General features: G+C 38.6%; 1 protein-coding gene across 1 annotated transcript; it reads left to right on the top strand.

Annotated features, from left to right (window-relative positions):
- Window positions 1–207: 207 nt before the first annotated feature.
- On the top strand, window positions 208–22,652 carry LOC6628625 (uncharacterized). Its single transcript, XM_002052545.4, is given in 6 exon segments — window positions 208–1,555; window positions 18,050–18,180; window positions 18,254–18,361; window positions 19,431–19,595; window positions 19,661–19,815; window positions 20,720–22,652. Coding segments are annotated over 6 exon segments (2,694 nt in total). The 5' UTR covers window positions 208–1,352; the 3' UTR covers window position 22,652.
- The last annotated feature ends 1,245 nt before the right edge of the window (window positions 22,653–23,897 follow it).

Below are 23,897 nucleotides of genomic sequence, written 5' to 3'. Positions count from 1 at the left end.
ATAAGTTGTGGATACGTATAATAATTATCGGAAAACAACAACAATTTCTTTACTGCTATTAAAAAAACTAACGTCGGAAAATATTACTGCACATTTTGGTATTTTTATGTAAGCACAACTACCGCTGGGCACACTATTGCAACGGTCTGCTACTTTAACAGCGCCATTTTGAGCATAACATTTGGGCTTACAATTTTATGTTATTACCATTGTTGTTGTTCTGGCGTCGAGCGATTGGGACGTACGTCGCGCGTGAAATTGAAATAAATAAATAATAAAGATTAAACAAACCTACGAACGTTGAGTGCGGTACGCACGCGAAAAAAGATGCGCAAGAATCGATGTATAGCAAATCGACAGCATTGAGGAGGGAAAGCAACGAAACAACAGCTAATTAAGGCAACAGATTTGCTTTTTTCCGGACGCGAAATGAAAATGTAATCAAAGAGACGAAACGAAATTACTGGCAGCAAAACTTAGAGAGTAGTCAGTCAAACGAATTAATCGACTAACAAATCGTGTGAAATGGAAACGAAGTGCTTCTTCTTTCTCTTCATCTGTAGCTATAGTATAGGATATTGCTTGAAAAGTGTGCACAGGAAAATTGCGGACAGATCGTAAAAGCGAAGCGCGCGCGGCGTGGCAAAAAAGTGTGGAAAATTCAATACAAAACGGCGCGACAATAACAAAAAAAAAAAAACCAAAAGGAGAAAGAAGAAACGAAATTTTGCAAAAGCAGCTGTGTCTTTCTATGTGTGCGTGTGTGTGTACGTGTGTGCCAGTGTAGCAAGAAAACAACACAAAAAGAGAAATTCAAAGGCGAATTATAAAAACAACAATAGTAGCTACAACAACAACAACAACAACAACAACAATAACAACGGTAATCAACAACAACAACTAGCCACAACCGCTGACTTCCGCTTTGAGCATTTTCAAACGCATTTACACACACACACACACACTCCCTTACCTGAGTGCCAACGCCAACGCCAACGACGACGACGACGCAGCATCTCATCAGCTGACGAACAGCCTCTCTCTCTCTCGCTCTATCAGCCGCTCGCTGAGGTCTGCTCTGCTTGGCAAATTAAAGAACGCCTACGCTGACGTCGCTGCCGCCGCATAAGAATGCAAAAGATAACAACAAAAAGTACAGAAAAAGTAACAGTAACAGAAACAACAACTTCCAGCGCGCTGGCGTCTCAACTCTAGTCAACATTTTTGCATAAGGAGAGAGCGAGAACAGCAACAAAAACAAATTAAGCAAACATATCCGTCAAATTAACTACATTTTATTAGGCTCGATAACATAATTCGATAAAAAACAAAAAGAAAAATAAACACACAACATGGATTGGATCATCAGCGATGAACTAGGTCTGACAGTGGGTCACGTGGTCGGCTGGGCGGCCGCCTCCGCTATGGTCATAGGCGGCGTTATACCCTACGTGCCGCAGTATGTTGAAATCAAGAAAACCCAGGACGCCGAGGGTTTCTCTCTCTACGTATGCCTGGCCCTGCTGGTGGCCAATTCGCTAAGAATACTTTTCTGGTAAGTGTAACTAAAAGGGTATTCAATTTGGCCCTGTTGAAATGCGCGAGTAATTTAGAACTATTTTCGTGTTGTTTAGTGTTGAATTTGAGTTTCACCTATTAATTGTTTCACCCATGCGGATGGATTTGACAAAATCAGTATGGTAAAAAAATAATTTTCTATTTCTGACCATTTTTCGAGTAAATCAACAAAAGGGGTTCTAATTAGTTTTTTACTCAACGTGGATTGCGTGAAAATTAATATTTCCCCCTCAAGAAGCGGATTGCCGAAAGCAGTGAAATCGCATCCGTTTGTATGAAAAACAATTGTTTATGGCTTTCCACAGTATTCCACTCCTATGGGTTTTATTTCAAAACCCTTTTCTAAACATGTATTAACGCCAAACAAAGTCCCCAAATATCTCCGACTTAAGTCGGAAAAGTGCATTTATATTAAATAAACTACGTTGTTTGATTTCTGCCGTGGATTTCCACATATCCTCGTGAAAACTATCGGAGATTTCCGCCCTGCTTTTTTCTCTGAGTGCTGATAGTAGAGCCCACGTACCTAGAAGCATTTATCTCTTCTAAGAAAATGTTATCCAAACCCTTATGCATACCAAGCCAAACAATAGACTTTACAAGAACCCTGCCCGCCCCCAATGCAATAAACCAAGTGACGCACCCTGCGCGCTGCGTGCAAATAATTTCTGTTCACATTGTTATCTGGACCGGGTTGGTACTTATAAACTTTTGCTCTTATCAACGACTTATCGGGCAATTCGGGCAATGTTTATAGTGCCTCGCATGATCTCATGGCATATGTCTAGCCATGTCATGGTTTTTGGTCGCTTTCTGGCCAGGCTCATATCTTGGATAGCGCCTGCATTTATAATATTGTCCAAGGGCTAAAGCCACGATATCTTTATTGCCGTCTGATTCGATTTCTCGAGCATCAGCATTAAATGCGAGTTCTTTGCGGGGTTTATGATTAATTAACGCGAATTCGAAAATGTGTTTGCGTTCTCTATTATTCGATTAGGTCAAGAATTAATTGGGCAATGAACATTATTTTTCTAAGGTTTTGTAGTTTTTATTTAGCTGCGGAATTTTCCGCTAGTAAATTTTTGAAGATTAAGTGAGAAGATAGTCGGGTTCTTTGGGAACTGCCAAACAATCGAGGGAAATGGCAAAATGTCTGCTTATATAATATAATATTAGTTCAAGGAATTGATACACACCTCGGAATATTGTAGGTCTATTGCATTTATTTCCCACACACACACACACACACACAGTTGCAACTATAACGATGACACATTTAATTGGCTTTTGCAGTCGATTCATCGTTTACGCAAATGAATCAAATTCAAAGCACAAAACTTAATTCAATTTGAATAACTGCGCAAATGGCCATCAATGTCAGGGTTCCTTTCAGCCGAACCAGTTGTAGCTGCCTTTGTGTCCAATCAGAGTGAAAACAAAGTGCGAAAGTCGAAAATATATTGAAAAATAAATGCTTAATAAACTAATAATATTGTGACGAATAATTTGCTAATTCTGTTATTCTATGCAAAAGTTAAATATGTGATCAAAATTAAGCCCAGTTCGGTTTCAGCCCTATATTCTATCTATGAAAATATTTTTAATATTATATATAAAATTTCTCGATACTTCAAGTTAATTTAAAATCCTTCTTTTTTCCAATTTTAAGGTTTAATTTGTTCAAGCCATTTTATTTGTTTGTTTCTTAAATCCCCAAAGTAAATTGAAAAAATCTATTTTTAAATTCAAGGAGCTTTGCTAAAAGTGCGCACTATTTGTTTATCTAATTCTTTGATTTTTTTTGTGCAAATATTTTCATTTTCTGTCACAGCTGAAAAGAGCTCGAATCAATAGCCAAAACTAAATAATTCTCTTTGATCTCAGAGCACTTTAGTGAAATTGTTAGTCAAACAAAAAAAAAAAACGTGTTGCTGCCATTGGCCACAGCTGATCGAACTGGAGGCCATCAACTGGCTGCAGCCAGGGTCAACCACTTCCACCTGCTGCTATGTGGCTATCGCTTTATGTTAAGTATGCAATTTTAATGACACGTCCAAGAGGCGAACTCCCCATAAATAACTTATAAATAAATTATTGGCTAGAAAAAGGCAATTAAAACAACATAACGAAGATTAAATACCCTTGCAGAAAATCAGCTTAGAAAGCTGATCTCAGATGAGGCACATCAAAATATTTGTTTGTATAAAATAAAAGACTTAGCTCATCTTTGAAGTGATCTCTGCTAGAAATGGTAAATGCCGGACTTAGTCTAATTATCGTGATTCGACTCCCATGATAGCTTTATGATATAGTAGACCGATTCGATCTATTTAAGCAGAAAAACTAAACCAGGCAAAGATTTCTAAAAATAGTCTTTAAACAAACTCGCCTGCTGATACTGATCAATCGTATATAAGACTTAATAGGGCCTCCTTTCATGGGTTACACATCTCATGGCATAATCATAATACCCAACGTTAGGGTATGCAATAAAGAAGAAGCTAGCTAGAGCGACTGACGCAACTGGTGTCAGTCGTCAATTTGTCTGCCACGTTGCGAGGCAGAACGCAACAACAATCAATAATTAAATTGCTTAGCCAGAAACCGGGCCAGAAACTGTTTGTCAGCTGTTTGCGATATATATAAATATATATATATTATTTACATATATATATGCACGCTTTCATTGCCATGCCATAGTTAAGCTGGAGGCAGATATATATATTTGCCTCCTTCTTGGTTTCCGTATTTATAGCGTGACTCTTGGCACTGCGGGTGGCGACTCGGAACACGCCATTGCGTTGGCCATGGAGGCGCCAGAGTTTGGATTGTGATTGCACTATAATTAACAAAATTTGCTACAAACTGCATGCTCTAATGACAGCTAGACCTTTATATATTTTAAAACAACATGAGAGTCAGGAAACAACAATTCTCTTTAACGTTTTTCTCATTCACAGTTGCTGGTTAAGATTTTCCTTTGAGAGAGGTAGATAAATTGAGACTATGTTGTATTTGTATGGTTAAACTATTTAAACAGAATGTCTTTATTCCAAAAATTTAACTAAAAAATTTTATCAATAAGGAAAGCAACATTTTTGGCAACAATTCTAAACTGAAAGTGAAAGCAATAAAAACTTCAAAAGGGCACGTTCTTTTAATGCCATGTTAGAATTCATTCTCCAGTTGATAATTTAAACAAATAAACAACTGTAATATTTCAAGTTATAACTATTTTTAAATACATCATGCCCATTGTATACCTTATATATTTACATTTTAAAAATTCGTTTATTATATTATTTCATTCCATTGTGTTTTCGAGCACAAATTTGCCTTGTGCCAAATGAACAACATACTACTGACAAGTTAATTATCATTATTCTGTCTAATCGTTGTCGCATTGACAAAGCACACCCCCAACCCCAGCCCCAACGCCAGACGCCAGCCAATTCCCCCAAGTGCATTGGCTAAGCCCAGCCGGCATGGCCGGGCAATTTGTGGGGAAATAAAAAAAAAGCACTTAAAAAATGTGTTTGTTGCCTTTGCATTTCAACAATTTGTGCAACCGGCAGCTACAAATTCGTATTTGTTGTTTTCTTGCTCAGAATGCAAATGATCAAAAACGTGTACAAAATTGTTTTTAATTATCTAAGCGACTTTGTAATGCAATTATTAAATTATTGACGAGTGTTAGAATATGTTTTTTGTGTTCTCTTCCGTGCTAGAGACTATTTTACTTATTTTACACGCTGTCTGAGCGTCACTTTCCCTTGTTGTTGTTCGCATATTAAACATTTTCTGATTATAATATAGTTTATTTTTTATATTTTATTATTTTCACACCCACACACAACATATTCAAGTAATGTACGCCGGATGGTCGAGGGGTTGAATGAGCTCATCGATTCAACTCTTATTAATCATGTTCGGCGACAAAAACAAAACAAAGTCCCAATGAAACTGAAAGTTAAAGCTTAACAATACCCTTTACTTTTTATTAGATTGCATAAGTTTTGTATTTGTAATTGAATCTTGCATTAAAATGTAATATGACCTAAAGCTTTAATAACAATTCAACATTATAAAAACCTTAACTTTTTATAGATTTTCCATTGTAAACTATTTTTTTAACGCTTGCTTCGCTGCTTTAAAGCTTTTCGAGTTGAGGTAGTGAAGGGAAAAAATTGTAGTAAATGGAAAAAAATTCGATGAATATTTATAAGCATCAAAAGCTTACGCCAAAGTATTTTTAACAAATAAACAATTGATGCTAAGATGCTTTAAGAGACCAGAAATATTTGTGCTTCAAGTTAATCAGTTGGCTTTGGTTTTCGCCCAACTAAGGCCCTAATAATATGAATTTACCCAATCTATTAGATCAGGTTTTGTTCTGCGCTGAGCATGCTTCGATAGCTGACACATGCATATTTGCTTAAACCCAATATAGGGGCGTCAGATTTCCAGAAAAGGGGAGCCCAGACAAACGCAAAGCCAAGCCAAAGGCCTAAAAAACATATTCACACTTCGTACACGACTCGCATATGAGTCAAAGGCGTGACTAAACAAGTTGCCCACAATTCAGACGATTGAAGTACATACAATTAATTTGAATAATAGCGCCTATTAGCCATACATATTTATCTATATAGTGTATGTGAAGTGTGTACGAACTGATCCCAAATAGAAGAACCAGCGCATTTGCGTAAATATTTGCACAAATTGCCTGAATATAAAATAATGATCAAGTAATGAGCCAGCGAACATTTACATTACATTGCCCGCCGACAATTTGTAATTGTAATACCCTGTACACATTTGAGGTGTAAGAAACGGGGCATGATTATGTTGTTAAAAGGCAAGACTAGGAATTTCTATGACCAACTCATGATACATAAGATCTCTCGCCAATATATATAAATTTCTAACTTTATTTGAAAATTGATTTATTTATATAAAGACATATTTAACATGTTAATGAATGAATCAAGCAGTATACACCACGAATATATAATGCTGCCTTAGACCCGTGTACAGGGTATCTGCTCTCGACAAGTTCTTTTATAATTTGTTATATATACGCACATGCTTATGTGTATTTTACATTGTGTATATTTATGTGAAACTGTGCGTTGTGTGAATACAATTTTACAGTACACTTAAATTTTGAGTGCAGTTGGCAGTTGGCAGTTGGCAAATGCGCAAAGTTAAAAGCCGCTTTCGTTGTGAAAGGCCAAAAGAGGGCACACAATTTGCCAACAATTTGATATTACAGCAATTTGGGCAAAGGTCTTGCGGGGCTGCAATGAACGCTATCGCGGAGCGTGTGGCAAATGCCACAATCAAGTTTTATCAAAATGTGGCAGCATTCCGAGTGAAATTGAATTTCTAATAGTAGTACAAGTAAAAGAAATTGAGTTTAACAAAAATATATACTTCTATTAATCACAGAAACAGAAAATTAAAGAGAGCGCAAATGGCCAAGCCCTGGTGAGAATTGAAGAAAATCTAACTCAATTCCGAATAATAATAATACACAATTGTCATAAATTAAAACATATATAAAAGGACTTTGAAAAGAGCAGTTGTGGAATAAAAGATTTAAAAGATATAAAATAGCAAAAGGAATAAACGATCTAGATATTGTTTATATTAGACTAAAGTTAACTTTATTCAATAAATTAAACGTAAGCTTCATGTTTATCTAAATTAGAGAAAGCAAGGATAATACCCCTTTAGACGTTTCCTTTTGCAGACATATGAGAATATGTAAAAGTATCTTGGAAAACAGAATATATTTTCATATGCGAACCTACTAGATACTATATCATCGTTAATAGAGAAGAGATAATACATGGATAGATACATTGACTTTGAAAACATAAACTTTGTTTAGCTGTTAATCTGAAAAACTATATTACATTTTTCCATATAATATGTTTCGTATGAAACTACTCGAACAATTGCAAGAGTCTGATTAATCTGAACCTTTTAATCTGAGGTTATCGTTGTATTACGTGTTGTCCGCATTCCGACTAATCAATATATGTATATGTAATGCTGATTCTCTGGCAGAGACCACTTGTACGAAATGCCGTTCAGTGCTTCCTTAACAGATAAGTTTTTACTCTCGAACGGTCTCACATATAATCGTAGTCGCTGATATGCCCCCATTCATTTTATGATATTTGTTTAGAGCAACAAACAGCACACATTAAATTCCTGCTCGAGCTGAGGGGCTCTTCTTATCGCCCCCATAGTCTGTTTGAGGGAGATAGCTAAAGCCTCTTGTGACAATTAATTTATTTACGTAAAAATTAACAAAAGCTGACGAAGTAGTTTTTAAGTATCTCACATATTCCACGTATTAAATGATATGCACATGGATATCAATTTCAATAGGTTATTTTCCAATGCCCAATTTGCAATTAATAGCTGTCAATTAATGTAAGTGTTGTATGGCATAAATGGATATCAGATGCCATATTATTCACAGACAATTTGATAATGAATTTAATTAAGTATATTCACGTGTGATTTGACAATTGCAAAGCAGAGGCATTTCTTTTTTAATAAAACAACGTTTCCTGCAATCGTAATGAAAAACATGCAAGCGAAGTACCCTGAACATACTTCTTGCAACAATAAATGCGCTCTCCTTTTGCCTGAGAGTTAATTAACATAACAAAAACTTCTTTCGATATCGATTCTCATCGATTTCGCAACTTATCGAAAATCGGAAACAAACTCAATTTGGTGTCTAGCTCTAGTCTCTACCTCGCTGTCAGACCAGTTGTTGTATATACTTTATGGGTTCGGAGCTGCTTTCTTTTTAGCCATATTCAAAACGTTCAGGGCATATAAAACAAACTTATTGCGCTATTAAAAGTATATACGATACAAAAGTTAAGCTCTATTGATATGGCCACATGCATCGGTGTGTTCACAACGACCCCCCTTTCTAATTTTAACAACCTTTATTGCACAACTCGTGGCGCCACCAAGTGTGACCACAAACATGGACTTCAAAGTGGTAGCAAGAATTTATGTACTGCATGCTTCTTGGCCACACAGTTGAAAACAACTAAGTTCGTGTTAGATTTTTCAGTAGTGCTGTGAAATGTTGCCAGTCAGTGTTGTAAAAGTATTACTACATGTGCGCTGCTATGCTACTTTTTCGATATTATTATGTGAAGAAAGAACTGATCAAATATTCGAATATAGAGTTATTATGGGCGGGCATCTTGAGATATTGCCCGATTAGATTTGGTTTAAGATCAAGATAGGGTATTTGTTATCATTTCTATTATGTCTGTCTGGCATTAACAAAACAAAAACATGTGCATATTCGAGGCCATTTGGGCAATTGGAATTATGCGGCACGCTTTGCTTATCTAAGGGGAAAAAAATTGAATTGACTCAATAAGACACGACCTATCTTATCTGCCCTATAAACAGAAAGTCAACAAGCAGGTATTTCGTTTCGTGACATAAAAAACAAAAAAGCTGACATAATTTGTTTAATATTTGACCCACTTAGACATGTTATTTATTTTTAATATCTTTAAAGTAGCTTCCCAACATCAAAGGTAAACAAAAGTCTCTAAAAATACCTAGCCCAAGGTCAGGGCCCTGTGAGAGGCGGGGATCGGTTGGCTTTAGGTGCAGGGGCGTGTGTCGTGGGAGTATGGCAATTAATATATATATATATATATATATATATATATATATATATATATATATATATATATATATATATATATATATATATTTATATATGTGTGTTTTTGGGCAGCTCCATGTTTGCCGGACCTGGGCAGGTGGCGGACGTGTTACTTAATTCTTATTTAGCCATAAATGTTAATGTTTATTTCTTCGGTTGTTTAGGATGTGGCCTTTTGCATGCAAATTAGCGTTTAACACATTTCGAACCGGTTGCTTTTGAGAATGATGATGAGAATGATGATGATGATGATGATGATGATGATGATGATGATGATGGCTTCTACTTTTTAGCATGAGTCTCGCTTTTTATATATGTGTATAAATACCTATATACTATTTTGCTTATGTCCACACTTGACTCACTTTTCTAAAGCCTTTAACAAAGAAATGCTTTGATTTTGCTTGCGGTTACATGCTATATTACTGTAAGCTAGAATTACAACTTTTTAGAGGAATTTCATATGCCTGAAAATAACTTGAAACCATCGCACAATAGAGTTCATTAGCCGTATGACAAATAGAACGTTTAATTTTTTATTTTTTAATTTATTTAAATATTTTAAATAGGTCAATTTTCAGTGAGTATAGTAAGAAATAATTTAAATAAGCCTTTATTATCATTGTCAAAAGTCAGAAATACTAAATAAATTTAAAAATAAAAAAATTAAATAATAAATAACTCAATAATAGATATACTATCGATATTTTGGGAAATATATTAAAGCATTGTTCACTTGCCTGAAATATAATCGATATATTATCGATATGATGTATATAATATATCGATTATCGATAATTTGGCAAATCAAAATATTTCTCAATTGGCCTTAAATTTTATAAAAGTAAAAGCGATATATTATCTTTATGATCGATTATCTTTATAATCGATTATTAATCATCGCAAAAAGACAAATGCAAACATTTTCGTTATAAAGCAACAAATCTTCCAAATTGAATGACTGATTAATATATTCTAGACTATATTAATACGTCCACGTCTCTATAGAAATCTGAATCCCATCCATACACTAGCAAAACAACATGCATTTCAAATAATTTCTAAATGATATCAGTGCCAAGCTGATCCGCTTTGCGTTATCTTCAACGCGGCTCCATTTTCAATGTACAGCCAATTTAATGGCATTACTCAGTTGAGCAGCTTTTAAGGCGGCGACTCTTGTCTCTTGTCTTGATAGCCTGGGTGCGGTCAATGGGCCCAGCCCAGCCCAGCCCAGGCCAGGCCAGGCCAGGCCAAAGGTCAGCTCGGGGGCTATCGCACTGGGGCTTATCTTCGGCAGCGCCGCCAGCTCCTAATTGTGCTGGAAGACTTTTGCGTAATTAAAAAACTGAAGACGGGCGTCTCCAAAAATAAAACACGTCATGTTTCGTGCCTGGCTGCAATCCCTGGACTGCCTGCTGGTCACAGGTGTGGGAATGCGTATTGTATCAAGGACTAAAGCTCAGCAATTTGGTTCTTTTGCGTTGCTGGAGACGTTTTTCTAATTGAATTTTAATGCCTGGCTCTTGCTGTTCCGTGCACCTGCCGGCAGGGAAAGGGGTGCTGTGAGGGCTTAAAGGTCTTCCTGTGCATTCCGTTTTTGGCCCCAGTTGCGTCGCAGTCTGTGACGACGTTAAGCTTTCAACTGATTTGAGTGTGCGGCATTTAATTTGCTTGCGTTGGCAAAAACGCCAACTACCGACCACACGACCCATAAAACTAATCGAAACGTCTAAACAAGGGCAACAACAAGCAACAATAGTTCAGAATACTCTTGAGCGTGCACGCACAGAGGATACCTTGTGGCCAGAGCGTCGAGTTGCCGTCATGAACTGTCGAACTTTCTTCTATATGGAAATACAGAAAAACACACGAGAAGAAGATAATTTTGTCTTGTGTAAATATGTGATTATATATAAGCACAAGCAGGCATTCATCTTCTCCTCGTAGCCCTATGCTTTGCTGTCTATCAAGTCATTCCGCGTAGCGTATAACAGTATAGACATTATTTCAGAGATGGATACGTTTAGACAAATGGACTCCTGATCAAGAATAAACATATGTACATATATACAGAGTTGGAAATTTATACAAATTTGTACAAAATGACAATACACATTTTCAACTTGGTACAGGGTATAACAACAACAACAAGAACAACAATAAGCACAGTTACGGCCACATCAGCAATACCCATAGACCCCCCGCAATCGCCGTCTTTCTATTGAAATGTGTTCCAGTGTTTACAGTTTCGGTCTGATGAAAGCACAAGCGAACAAGCAACTGCTGATATGCCATAGAAAAAAATTAGAACCCATAGTTTCTTACATACCCACGCTCTTCTTTCTGTGTTCCGATTGACGCAAGTGTTTACTTGGCTTTAAGATTTTTATAGGCAAAAAGAAAATGAGCAGATGTCGGAAAGTACAACTTATGTTTTTTCTAAGTGGGCAGACAGAAAACTAATTGTTCGAAATATATTGGTTTTTGTAATATTAAACAGTTGGTATTATGTACAAGCTATATATATTCGCGTGCTCTAAAGATTTGTTATAACATGTATAACAGTTTGTTTGATAGTGTTTTCTTTTGTATCCATGTTTAACAGTTGTTACGTGTGCTTATAGACTTGAATACCAGTATATATAATTATATAACAGTATAACACTTTAAAATTATAACAGTTTGTATGGTGTCTGGTATAAAAGCAAAAATGAGGAGCAACAAAACAACAGTTTTGTACTGTTTGCAACTTATTTTTCTCTATCATAAAAAATTGGTTTAATATAACAGTATAACAGTGTGTATACCAGCAGTGCTATGTTCGAAGCATTTGTATATAAAACTAAAAGCTTTAAGCTGCATTTACTCAATGTTTTTCATAGTCAAAAGTTGCCTTTATGTGTATTCAAGGACATTGTAAATCCAGAAATCTGAAATTTATTGTATTTTCGGGCTGTTTCTTGAATTCCTCCCTTATCGAGTGCACATAATAATTCATGTGGGGGCGTTGCTCTATAAATATGTATTTTGTACTGCTTTATCCATATCTGACATCGGCTTGCCAACAATTTCTGTGTGTGCGCCCATATGCAAAACTCAGTTACGCTGTGCGCTTTCTCTCCGGCAGCATTCGAATGCGACATTATTCTTTTTTTTTCTGGTTTCTTTTTATATTGCGAATTTTTCTTTTGTGGTCTTGTTATTGGGCCTTTGTTTGCCGACTCTTCCTGCTGTTGCTGCCGCTGAGCCGTAAATTGGAATGGCCTTACCACCCGTTTGGCTCAGCTGAGATTTTTCGCCTCGTGTTGATGGGCGGCTAAGCGCCATGTGAGAACCTCTTGTCAAATGGCCACATATTCTCTTTCATGGAGCCAATAAAGAAAATTAACGTAATACGTTTTTGTGCTCTTATGAGTTTCATTTTGTCTCTCATTTGGATGTTTATCGAAAAACCTTAGCGTAGCTTAATATTTTTGTCTTATGGGTTAATAAAAGCTTTCAGATTCCTAAGATACTTACTCGCAAATGGTATAACAGATTGTATAACTGTCGGGCTTATCCTTATCTGAAATGTCTTGTGGGCGTAAAAATTATAACTGCGACTCTATATGGTTTCGTATAAGAGAATAATCCCATAATCCAATATAAAATTACTAAGCTGCCTAAAAGTATAACAGTTTGTGTAAACACAGTCTTTAATTTGTAAAGCCGTAACTGTTTGCTTTCAAACTACATTAATAGCTAGCTAAATTTGTTGCTTAATATTTCAACTGTATAACAGTTAACTTACTGTTGCCACAAATTATGTATGTATATTTTAACTACGTTGAATGCATTCATCGTAGTCGAAGCCAACTACAAGCTGATTGCAGCATTTCTGAATCACATTAGAGGTATTCCCCAAGTTAAACCATATACTGTTATAACAGCTTGTATAACACTTTTATTACACACGTTCGATTGCTGCCATTGTCGCCCAAATCCTTGTAAGGTCATTTAAAAGGCTTGCATGAAAGTGAAAAGTAAAACAAAACACAACGAACGACCCAGTTTTTTATTCAATGTTCTCATCACAACCCTGCCGAGTCGCGCCTTTCGATTTCATTCAGCGCGGCCCAGCTCAAGGATAATTACGATGCTTTTTGGCTCATCAACATCAGCGTCTTATTTACACAAATCTTGGCCGTATACATAATATATGGCCGCTTAATGGACGCATTCAATGCAACACATTTTCTACTCACATGCATATGCCATATAGACCTTATTCAGGCTTAAGGGCCCGCCTTTAAGCTTCTGTGCATTCTGTTCGTTAGGGGTACTCTGCACGCGGCAATGATGACATGTACTCAATTGGTCTGAGTGTAGCCTACTTCCAGGCAAATTAAATTGCTGTGTGCGTGCGTGTGTGCGTGTGTGTATGTTTACAACCAAACAAAACGCCGCACACACTTGACGCTGCATTAAGGCCGGCATAGTTTTAATTATGAACACACACACACATATATTTATGATGCCTACAGATGGACACTGATGCTCGTTAGAATGTGGCCTTCCTCCTCTAGTGTCTTCTGGTTCCGTTATATTGAATCGAATACATTATAATTAATTAAGATAATCTACGAGCTGAACTTCATATTCCTTCCCTTTTTGTGCAAAGTTCACTTTAACTCACATTTAATTAAACCCTAGAGCATGAGAAATACCTCGTTTTTGTAGTACAACATTTTATGGCTTGTACTCTGACTGTAACACCGCAGATGTGAGTGTACAACTTATTTTGACCGCCACTGTATGTCTGCAAGCGGACATCCTGCACTGGCATATGTGCACAGCCAGGATGTGCTGGACTGAGAGAGAGAGCTTTGTACACAAACCTAACAAATAGACAAACATACAAATTACCCAACAGAATGTGACTTCATTTGGTCTAACAAGTGAAAGAGCAGACAAGAAATGTCAAGAAAATTTATCAATAAAAACTTCATCAGCATTAAGTGACATTTGTGCAAATAGCCTGTAAAAATGCCACAACTAAGCTGTATGATATTGTGAGAGCTGGCTGCAAACTTGAAGTTTTGTATGTTATTTAGGTTCGCGTATACCCCTTGCAAATGAATGTAGTCAAAGCTTTCACATTTTTTCAAATATCGAAAGAGAAACTTAATAATCAAACCCACTTTTGTGTAGGTAATAGGGTATCTTCTAGTTGTGCATTTCGGCACGTCTATTGTATCGTGCTATTTCTTTTGCCGAGCATTTTAAAACGATTGGAATTTAACGTACTTTAAGCTTCTTCAGAACCGCCTACAGGGCATTTGCTAGTCGAAACACTCAACTTTCGAGATTTTTGGATGAATGTTGTGCGCGCTAAATTCCCGATCCTTTGCCCCAAGCCCCCGCCGCAGGACTTTCAGTCAAATCGTTGCGGCTATTTACACAAATTGCCATTGAAAATGCGCCTGCATGTGGCAAGTGGCATGTGGCAAGTGTGTGGCATGCGGCAGGAGTCGGAAGTCGAGCAAAGCGGCTTGCATAATTGAAATTATTTACATTATATTTAAGCGCAAACATTTCCCATTCAACCAGACAAGAGGAGCCTGGGAAAGTCACGACTCCTCGCCCTCGCCGACCGCAACTTTTTCATTTGCATCGATTTTTTACGACTTTTGCATACATATTTAACACGTTAAAAGGACTGCCTTCTCTTGTGTGTGTGTGTGCGTGTTTTTATTACTGATCAATTTAAGAGCTAAGCGTATTTTATATAAGGTAGAAGAATCTACTAGAGTAGAAGGCAACTGTTATACTTAGATACAGACTTAAAATGTCTATATTTTATTACCTACTATTTAACAAAGAACTGTTATATATTACTTAAAATAATCTTACGTAAGTAAATTACACTCATGGCTATATAACTCAGTTATTGTATACAGCTGTTAACAGCAGTTAAGATATGAAGTACCTACAGAAAACGCTGAATGTCTCTTGCTATACAGATCCATTGCGTTATTCAAAAGTAGTTGTTTACACAGATTCGCCATAGCAAAGTTTGAAACTGTTATGCAAATATGTAATGAACAAAATACACAGCACCTCAGTTACCTCAGTTATTTTATAAACTGTTATACAAATAACAACATTTTAAATAATATTAACATATAGTTACAACAAAAATATATTTAAGTCGCAACCAAAGCAGCGACAAAACATATTGATACGTTAAGCTTTTCTATTAATTAATAACTGTTATACTAGTACAAACCATCTTTAGTCCTTACAACAAAGCTTTTATATTATTCTATGCTGTTATACACAATCATAGACAGTTTTATAGTACAAACAGCAAATCTCAGAAAAATAATTGTTGTCAAACTATTTTCGCCTCGTAAGCTACAACAATCTAATATGTTTATGCATTCATATATATGTATATGTATATAAGCTACAACAATTTGCGAGCATTTTCGCTGTCGCCCCTTTTGGGGCGTGTCATTTAATAGGCGGCCGCCAGTGTTGCCAATCTGTGTGTTTGTCGGCCTGGCGCCCAAATGAAACGACATTAAATGGCAGAACTTGTAATTCAATTTCGTTCTGCCAACAAGGAAGCAGAAAAACAAACAAGTCGAGCGTAAGCGACTGCACAATGCTCTGTTCGCCTTGTAATTAATGTAATTAAATGGCCAGCTTGAAAGGTGTTCCAACTGCTGGAGCAATATACGATTATATATATTCCAAGTTTCAGATTTCTAGTAGTAGCTAGCACTGCACAAAACCAATATACCCCTTTACACTTTGCCAACAGAGTATGACAACCAAAATGAAACACAAACTAGATGCCAAACTTGTTATCGGCGCAATGGAAAACGTTGTCTACTTTTGTGCGCGCTTCATTTGCCTGCCCATATCTGACTTTTTTCGATGACGCGGAAATACGTACATATATAAATATATATATATATTTATATATCTAAATTTTATGGACAAGTTAAACGGCGTGCAGAGACTTATCGCAAATAAGCCCGCAAAACATGCCTTTAAGGCCTTTAATAGCAGCTCCCATCGACAACACACAAACAAATCCCCAACAAATGCCTATTTTTTATAATTATAGGGTATATAAGAATGGGGTATTCTAATTTTGTTAAATGCATAGAAGCGGACTCTATAGAGTGTATGTATTCTTGAACAATATCTGATCTGTAAATCTTTGCATAGATTTATCTTTCTGGTGAATCAGATATCTTCTATATCTACAAATGCGACTCTAATCGGACTACTTTATCATTTGATAATTGGCCATAAGAATAATTGGCATAAAATTCGTGCCTAACAAAGTGTATTTAGTCTTCGACTTGCCGCATTCTCTTGACTTTTTTTTTTCTGTCAGCCTAGTTTCTGGTGCTTGGCCAAATGCTCAACACGTTCCAGTCTCATTGTGTTGGCTTATTTCGCCCTCTGCCACTTGCCGTCTGTCAGATTTATGACAGTTTCGCTTGACACCCGAGTTAAAAATATATATATATACGCATTCCGTCGGGGCATACAATCGATTTTGTGGGCCAGTATTTAGTTAGTGCATAAATCATAATTTCCGGAATGACTGTCAGTTTGGGACAAGGCGTGTTCTTTAACGCCAATATGAAATAACATTAATCATTTGGATAAAAATTGAGTTTTTCAAATGGGAAATTTTGAAAGAAACAAATTATGAATGAGTACGCGATGATTTTATATAATATCTAAAGTAATTTTCCTTACAAGCATGTTTTAAAAAAAAAAATGTACATAAATTTTCCTCAGTTGAATGGGCAATGCAAATAAAAATTAATTTAATCTTCTCATGGAATACGTGCAAACGGCAAAGAAATTCTTGGAATAGAACAAAATTGTGCAAGCCCCTTGAAGCATTTTAACCTTTGGCATTCTGCGTGGAATAATAACAAGGGGATAAAAAGTTGCTGTGCCCATTAAAAATGGCTTAAAGGGGCATAATAAAATTATGCAAATATATTCAACGCGGACGCAAGGACACATTTCTTATCCCATCCGGTATGACTGAAGACTTGTTGGCTCTGCAAATTAATTTTAATTATAAACTTTTAAGAGACTGCAAAACGAATTCAACAAAAATAAGTGTAAACTCATTTCTGTTATCCGAATTCGTGTGCTGTTATGTTCTCTTGCAGCTTCTACTAAGCACAAAGCTTATTCATCTGAAACTCATCTTTCAGAAATCCTTGAACTTTTCGTTGAGCTGCGGCTTTTCAAATGTTTTCTCATCTACAAGATGTTCATTATGAAACGGAAATGAGCAATTGCCAGCACAGTGCTGTAAAAGGCCACAATAAAATGCTGTTGCCTAAGTACTATAAGAGTTTTAACAGTTTGACAACACTGGCTACCAAAATGAAATGTATAAATTAACTAAATTAGTGTTATCATGTTTAACGTCGTTTTACAACACTGGCTACGCAAAGTTTAATGATATAAATGTCTGTAAACCTTTTTATAAGTGTTGCAATTAATGTAGGTGACTTGACAACACTGTTTAGAAATCATTTAGCAGCACCAAACAACACTAAATCTCTATTTCTATTCTAAAGCTTTCTTTCTGAATCGCCAATCAAAGTTAATTTACTTCAATTGTGACTAAGTGCATAATCAAAGGCAATTATAATGCCATTTGCTGTCAGGTATATACAACTACAACTAATACGCTTTTTATCCTTTGTACAGGTTCTCCAGCCGCTATGAGCTTCCATTGCTGGTGCAGAGTGTCGTCATGAATGTCACCATGTTCCTAATGATACACCTTTGCGTGAAGGTGAAACGCATGAATGCCAATGCACGTGACCATGCGCTCCGTGGTAAGGCAGCGTCTTCTTCTTCTTCTTGTACCTTAGCTCGATTAAATAATGACAACACACTTTTCCTTTTAAGGCGATGAGCTGCACTTGCCAAAAGTGCTGACGGACACGGACACCGGCGCCTCCGTATCCACGGATGCGGGCGTCCTGAAGCGTGCACGTTCCAGGCATTATTTGAATGGTGAGTCACAAGGCGCAGCTGCCATTGAAAAGTTTTCCCGCATTGACAGCTGACAGCAATTTCCGTTCCGTCAGATTGTCTTAAAGGCGGAACCAAAGAGCCACCCATATCAGCATATATCAGTTTATGGCCCAGCACAACACTCCCAGTTCCAGTTTTCAATTTCTATTTCTTTACATTTACGGCGCTTCGTTATCTATACGCGCCATTTGCAGTATTTTAGCCTCGGTACCTTATCAATCTGCCCTCGCGCAGGCCAACATAATAAAACCGGGTTAGGAGGCGGAAACGTGGCCCATAAATTGATCAATGAACAAGGGCCACAACCCCGACGCAGGCATTGAGCTAATTATAGAGGCACGCCTGGGGCTTCTTCGCTATCTTTGTGGGAAATGTATTTTTTCGTCGTATACGTATATGCACATCGCCTAAAAGACGGCAACAATAAATAGAATTGATTTTAAATCATTTTGCCAGTTTCAAGGCGTCAATTCCAAAATAAATATAACAAAAACATTGTAATTAAGTATAACAGGTTTTTCAACATTCACGCGCTGTTAAATATCATAATCTGAACATTGTTATACTGAACATTGTTCGTGTATAACAGTTATGCATATTGTATAACAATTGAAGTATAAAGTTATGCATAGCAGAAGGACAAACAGTTTGTAAGTCCAATTAAGAAAAATATTTTATACTGTATAAGAGTATAATAGTATAACATTATAATTGGCAACAACCGTTTAGCACAGTATTTCAGTTTCTATAGCTGCATACAAATGCGGTTTTCTATAAAAACTTAATAAAGATGTTATACTGTATAACAGTATAAGAAATTGCTTGACTGTTAACATTTTATACTACATAAATTCTTGTTTGCAAATGAAGTGAAGATTGCGAAAATAAATATTTAGTCGCCTATCCCGCTGTACACTTTTTTTTGTATAACAGTTTCATAAACCCGTTTGCAAGATAACAGTTTGAAAAATAACTTGACATTGCCTAACGAAAACCTTCCAAATGAATTAAGCACTAGTATAACAGTTTAGTATAACATCAATTTCAGATCTGGACTTCAAATACTTTTGGAACTGGACAGATTTTCAATCGTATCTGGACATGATGCTCGTCGTCTGGGCCGTTGGCGCCGCGATCACATATCTAATGCTATCCGTTCACTGGTTCATGGAGGCCATGGGCTTTGTGGCCGTCTTCACGGAGGCCATGTTGGGTAACATACTTGTACCAGGCACACAACAATTCCCACTAATTATTTGCTGCATGCTCCATTCACAGGTGCACCGCAGTTTCTGCGCAACTTTAAGAATAAATCAACATATGGTATGAGCATACACATGGTGATCATGTGGACGCTCGGTGATATGTTCAAGACTGGTTACTTTATTGCTAGAAATGCGCCATCGCAGTTCTGGATTTGTGGCACGCTGCAGGTGCGTACGAAATTCCTAAATAAAATAAATCCTAAAAATATAAACAAAAGGCACAAAGGGTTGCTGACATATTTAAATTGAAGCTTGCTTAGATCAATGCAATTTAAAAAAAAAAATATAAAATTGTTAAATTCATATTTTTAGCATTGCAATAATTCAATTTAAAATATTCGCACTGCATTTCCGATGGCTTTTGAAATACCTGAGCTACATATTCAGGCACTTGTTCCAAATTTCCAGATGTTTTTATTGGCCGCAAGTTCAAAAGAATTCCATTATTTTGCACTTGGGCCAAAACGAAATAAAAGAAAAAGATGTTCAGTAAACTAAAACCCAATCGCAAATAGAAGAAAACGCGGAAATAAAATTGAAAATTGATGATAAAATAATAAATAAAAATCAAATCTCTTCTCTATATAGTATATAGGACAGCATAATATAGGAGAAAAAAATGTAATCGAATAATTTCTGCTTCATAATTATCTGAACAGAATAGTTATTCAACTATTGTTCATTTAAATAGCAACAATTCTGGGCATCGCAGGTATATAGAAAAATTATAAATTGTCTCCCGACTTAAGCCAGTGCAGATATGTTAATTAGCAAAGCTTCGAACCGGCTTCCTGCCATAAGTTTTGTCGTATATATACCAGATGTTAAAGAAAATAATATTATACGCTTGTAGAGGGTATTGTAACTTCGCCAGGGTATTAAATCTTCGGCATGCCGAAGATAACCTTGCGTACAAACAATGCAATTACAAGGTAAACTTCCCTACATAATCATAAGTAAGAAAAGGTATTAAGACTTCGGCTTGCCGGAGATGTCGTTGTTGTCATTTATTGAAATTAATTGTGTTTAACATGCAACACCTGCCCTTAGCTAATGCTCAACTTTTATGCAGGTCAGCCTGGACATTGCCATATTGCTGCAGGTGTGGATCTATCGGAACAATACGAAGCCGCGCGACCTGAGGCGCGGCGATTAGCAGTTTGCCCCCGAAGAACAACAACAACAACAACAACAGCAACAACAACAGCAACAACAGCAGCAGCAACAACAACAACAGCCACACGATTTGCACCTTTCGCTCTCCGAGGAACGACAATTGTCGCTGCCAATTACGCTGAGCAGCAGCGGCGAGGATCATCTGCTGACCGCACGCGCCGACGACGAGCACTTCAAGACTCTGGACTTTGGCCAGTGCCACGACAATCGCGCCTTTCAATATCCCGCCCAGCATCCCAGCAATAATAACAACAGCAACAGCAACAAGAAGCTGCTGCCACGGCCTGGAGGCAGCGGCAAGAGCCAGAGCCGGCACGAGCACAGCGCATCCCATAACGCTGTGGCCGTTGCCCTGGATGCCTTGGAGGTGGTCATTGTGCACACACCGAATGCCCGGCTCAGCAATGGGCCGGCCGCGGAGCACAGGCACAGCCAGGGACGCGCGAGCGGCGGCAGCTGCTGTCAGCGTCGACGCAAGCGGCACAATGCGACGCAGACTTCTGTGGAGCGCTGCTGCTGTGCCGCCGCCGGCGGCTGTCATTGCCATGTGACGACCACGCATCATCATCATTGCCATCACCATTGCCATCATCATCATCATCATCAATATGATAGCACCAGGCGTAGCCAGCGGCAACATCGCCAGCATCAGCATCAGCAGCGTCTGGTTGAGGCGCCGCGTCACAAGTTGCATTCCAAGCGAAGTCCGCTTCCAGCCAAGCACAACAAGTCTTCCCTGGACTCTAGCGAGGATCCGCAACGGCCGCAGCTGCATTCAGCGGCAATTGCCATTGAAATTGATGCGGCCACCGTAACGGAGAACAACAGCAGCACGGCCACCTCCAATTTTCCATACAAGGTGGCCAGCGAGGGCGGCGGCGCGCCCATGAATCTATTGCCGCTCTGCGAGAAGCATCGTCAGCGACGACGCGCCTCCCTCAACTCCAATACGACAATTGAAACCGATGAGCTGTCGCGCGACGAAGATGTAGCGGATGAGGAGGAGGAGGATGATGATGATGATGATGATGTGCGCCTGGGTGTGCAGCCGGAGGATGAGGAGCAACTGACGCCCTCAACGTGCGCCGTGCAGCCCAGCAGCAGCTCGAGCAGCACGGCGCGCGCCTTTGCTGGTGCTGCACCGCCGCGTAACGAGTGCGTCCGGATTAAGCGCAAGCGTTTCGTGCCCGACGCCATGCAGGATTATTGCAGCAGCTGTTCGCGTTGCTCCAGCTGCAGCTGCGACCAGGCGCGCACCAGCTCCTGCAGCAGCCTGGACGAGGATGTGGCACACGAGCTGACCGTCGCCGCCGACTGCCATCGCTGCATGGCAGCCGAGCAGCAGGCAGGCCACAGTCGACCCGGCAGCAGCCTGAAGAGTTTCTGCTCCTGCCACACGAACAGCTGCTGCTGTGGCGTCGACGATGACGACGATGCCGTCCACTTTGCTGGCGATGAGGAGGAATTCGATGACGACGACGACGACGCTGAGGATGATGAGACAACGGGTCAGCGCGAATCGTTCTGCACGGCCGCGGATCACACAATTGTGAGCACGCCGACGCACAGCAGCACCTTGACGCCGCTGAGCACACAGCAGGAGCAGACAATGGCCGAGCATGATCTGAATGCCATAACCGATGCGGATGCCTCATCGCTAAGCCAATCTGCCGAATATTTTTCACTCTCCTCCGCCGTGGGCGGCAGCAAAGTAGCCGAGGAGCAGGCCAGCAGCAGCTGCGGCCACAACGAGAACAATGCCAACAAATCGTGGAGCAAGCATATACGGCTCAAGCGCAGCTCCTCGTCAATGGACTCGCATTTATGACGAAGCGTCTCGCTGGTCGCCTGGCCAGCCATCGATGTCAACGCCCTGCTGCAGCAGACCATACGCAAGACAGCAGCCGTGCTGCAGGAGACAACGCCAGTCAAGCGTCGCATGCCGCTCACGCCCCAGCTGCCACGTCCAGGCGTTCCGGCGCCGCCGGGCAGCAACGACAGCTCCTCGGCCACCCTAACGCCCAGCATCATCAGCGTCAAGCAGCCAACCGCCGTAACCACACGCAACGGCATTACCAATACATCAACTCTGCCAGCTGTGCGCACGTTGCGCGGCAGCAAATATTCGCCGGTGGCGGATCCGCTGCAGCGACGCTCCCAGGAGATCATACTCTAAAGCTGGCACCTACCTCTGCTTGGCTGTGTCTGACAACAGAGTTTTGTTTTTCTTCTATTTTCGCGAGAAAATATTCTCCATTTATCCAATTGTTTAGCTGTTCACATTATATGTTGTTATTCGGGGGTTCCCCAATGCAGAAGAGAGTTCAGATCCAATGTACATTATATAAAAGTATATTTCTTGTGAACTGATCAGCCTTTAGCCAATATCTTTTTGTATATGTGTGTGTGTAATTATTATTTTAGTTTTGAACTATGTGAATTTAATGCCTCGTCCGGAGCGAGCCCCGAGCCGCCCCAAAACAATTGGCCTAGTGTTAGTTAGCTTAGGAGACAGACATATCTATTCAACAAAAAAAATAATATAAATTTATCTTTATGCTGCTGGCTAACGGGCTTTTAGGTTTGGGGCGTGGCGGGGCGGGTCAGTTCAGTTCGTACAATTTTCTTAGTCAATTTCTCGTAGCCAAGTAAGTTGAAGCATGCATAATTAATGTAAAAACATAAAGGCAAATCTCGATATTAAAAAAGTTAATAAACAAAAGAAGAAGAATACATTTATAAATTTAATGATTTTTCTAGCAGAATTTATTAGCTAAGTCGTTAAGTATGTGTAAATTAAAATAAAACCAAAAGCGACAAACGAATTTATGATTTTTTCTCTTTATTTATTTAGTTTTTATTTGCAAATTTGGCACACGTTTTCTTTAAAATAAATGGCACCAAACACACACACACACACACACACGCACGCAGTTACACCTATATATACCCTAGCTATTAAATGTCGAATACGTTTAAGCCAATTACTATATAGCGTATATATACCAAGAGAGAAATAACTTAGTTGATTTAAACAGAAAGCTAACGCAGCCAAATATCTTCCTTGCAATATT

This window comes from Drosophila virilis, chromosome 4 (genome assembly GCF_030788295.1).
Source record: "Drosophila virilis strain 15010-1051.87 chromosome 4, Dvir_AGI_RSII-ME, whole genome shotgun sequence".
Taxonomy (NCBI): Eukaryota; Metazoa; Arthropoda; class Insecta; order Diptera; family Drosophilidae; genus Drosophila; species Drosophila virilis.
The sequence above is the reverse complement of the archived record's forward strand: the minus strand, read 5'-3'. Positions and strand labels throughout refer to the sequence as shown.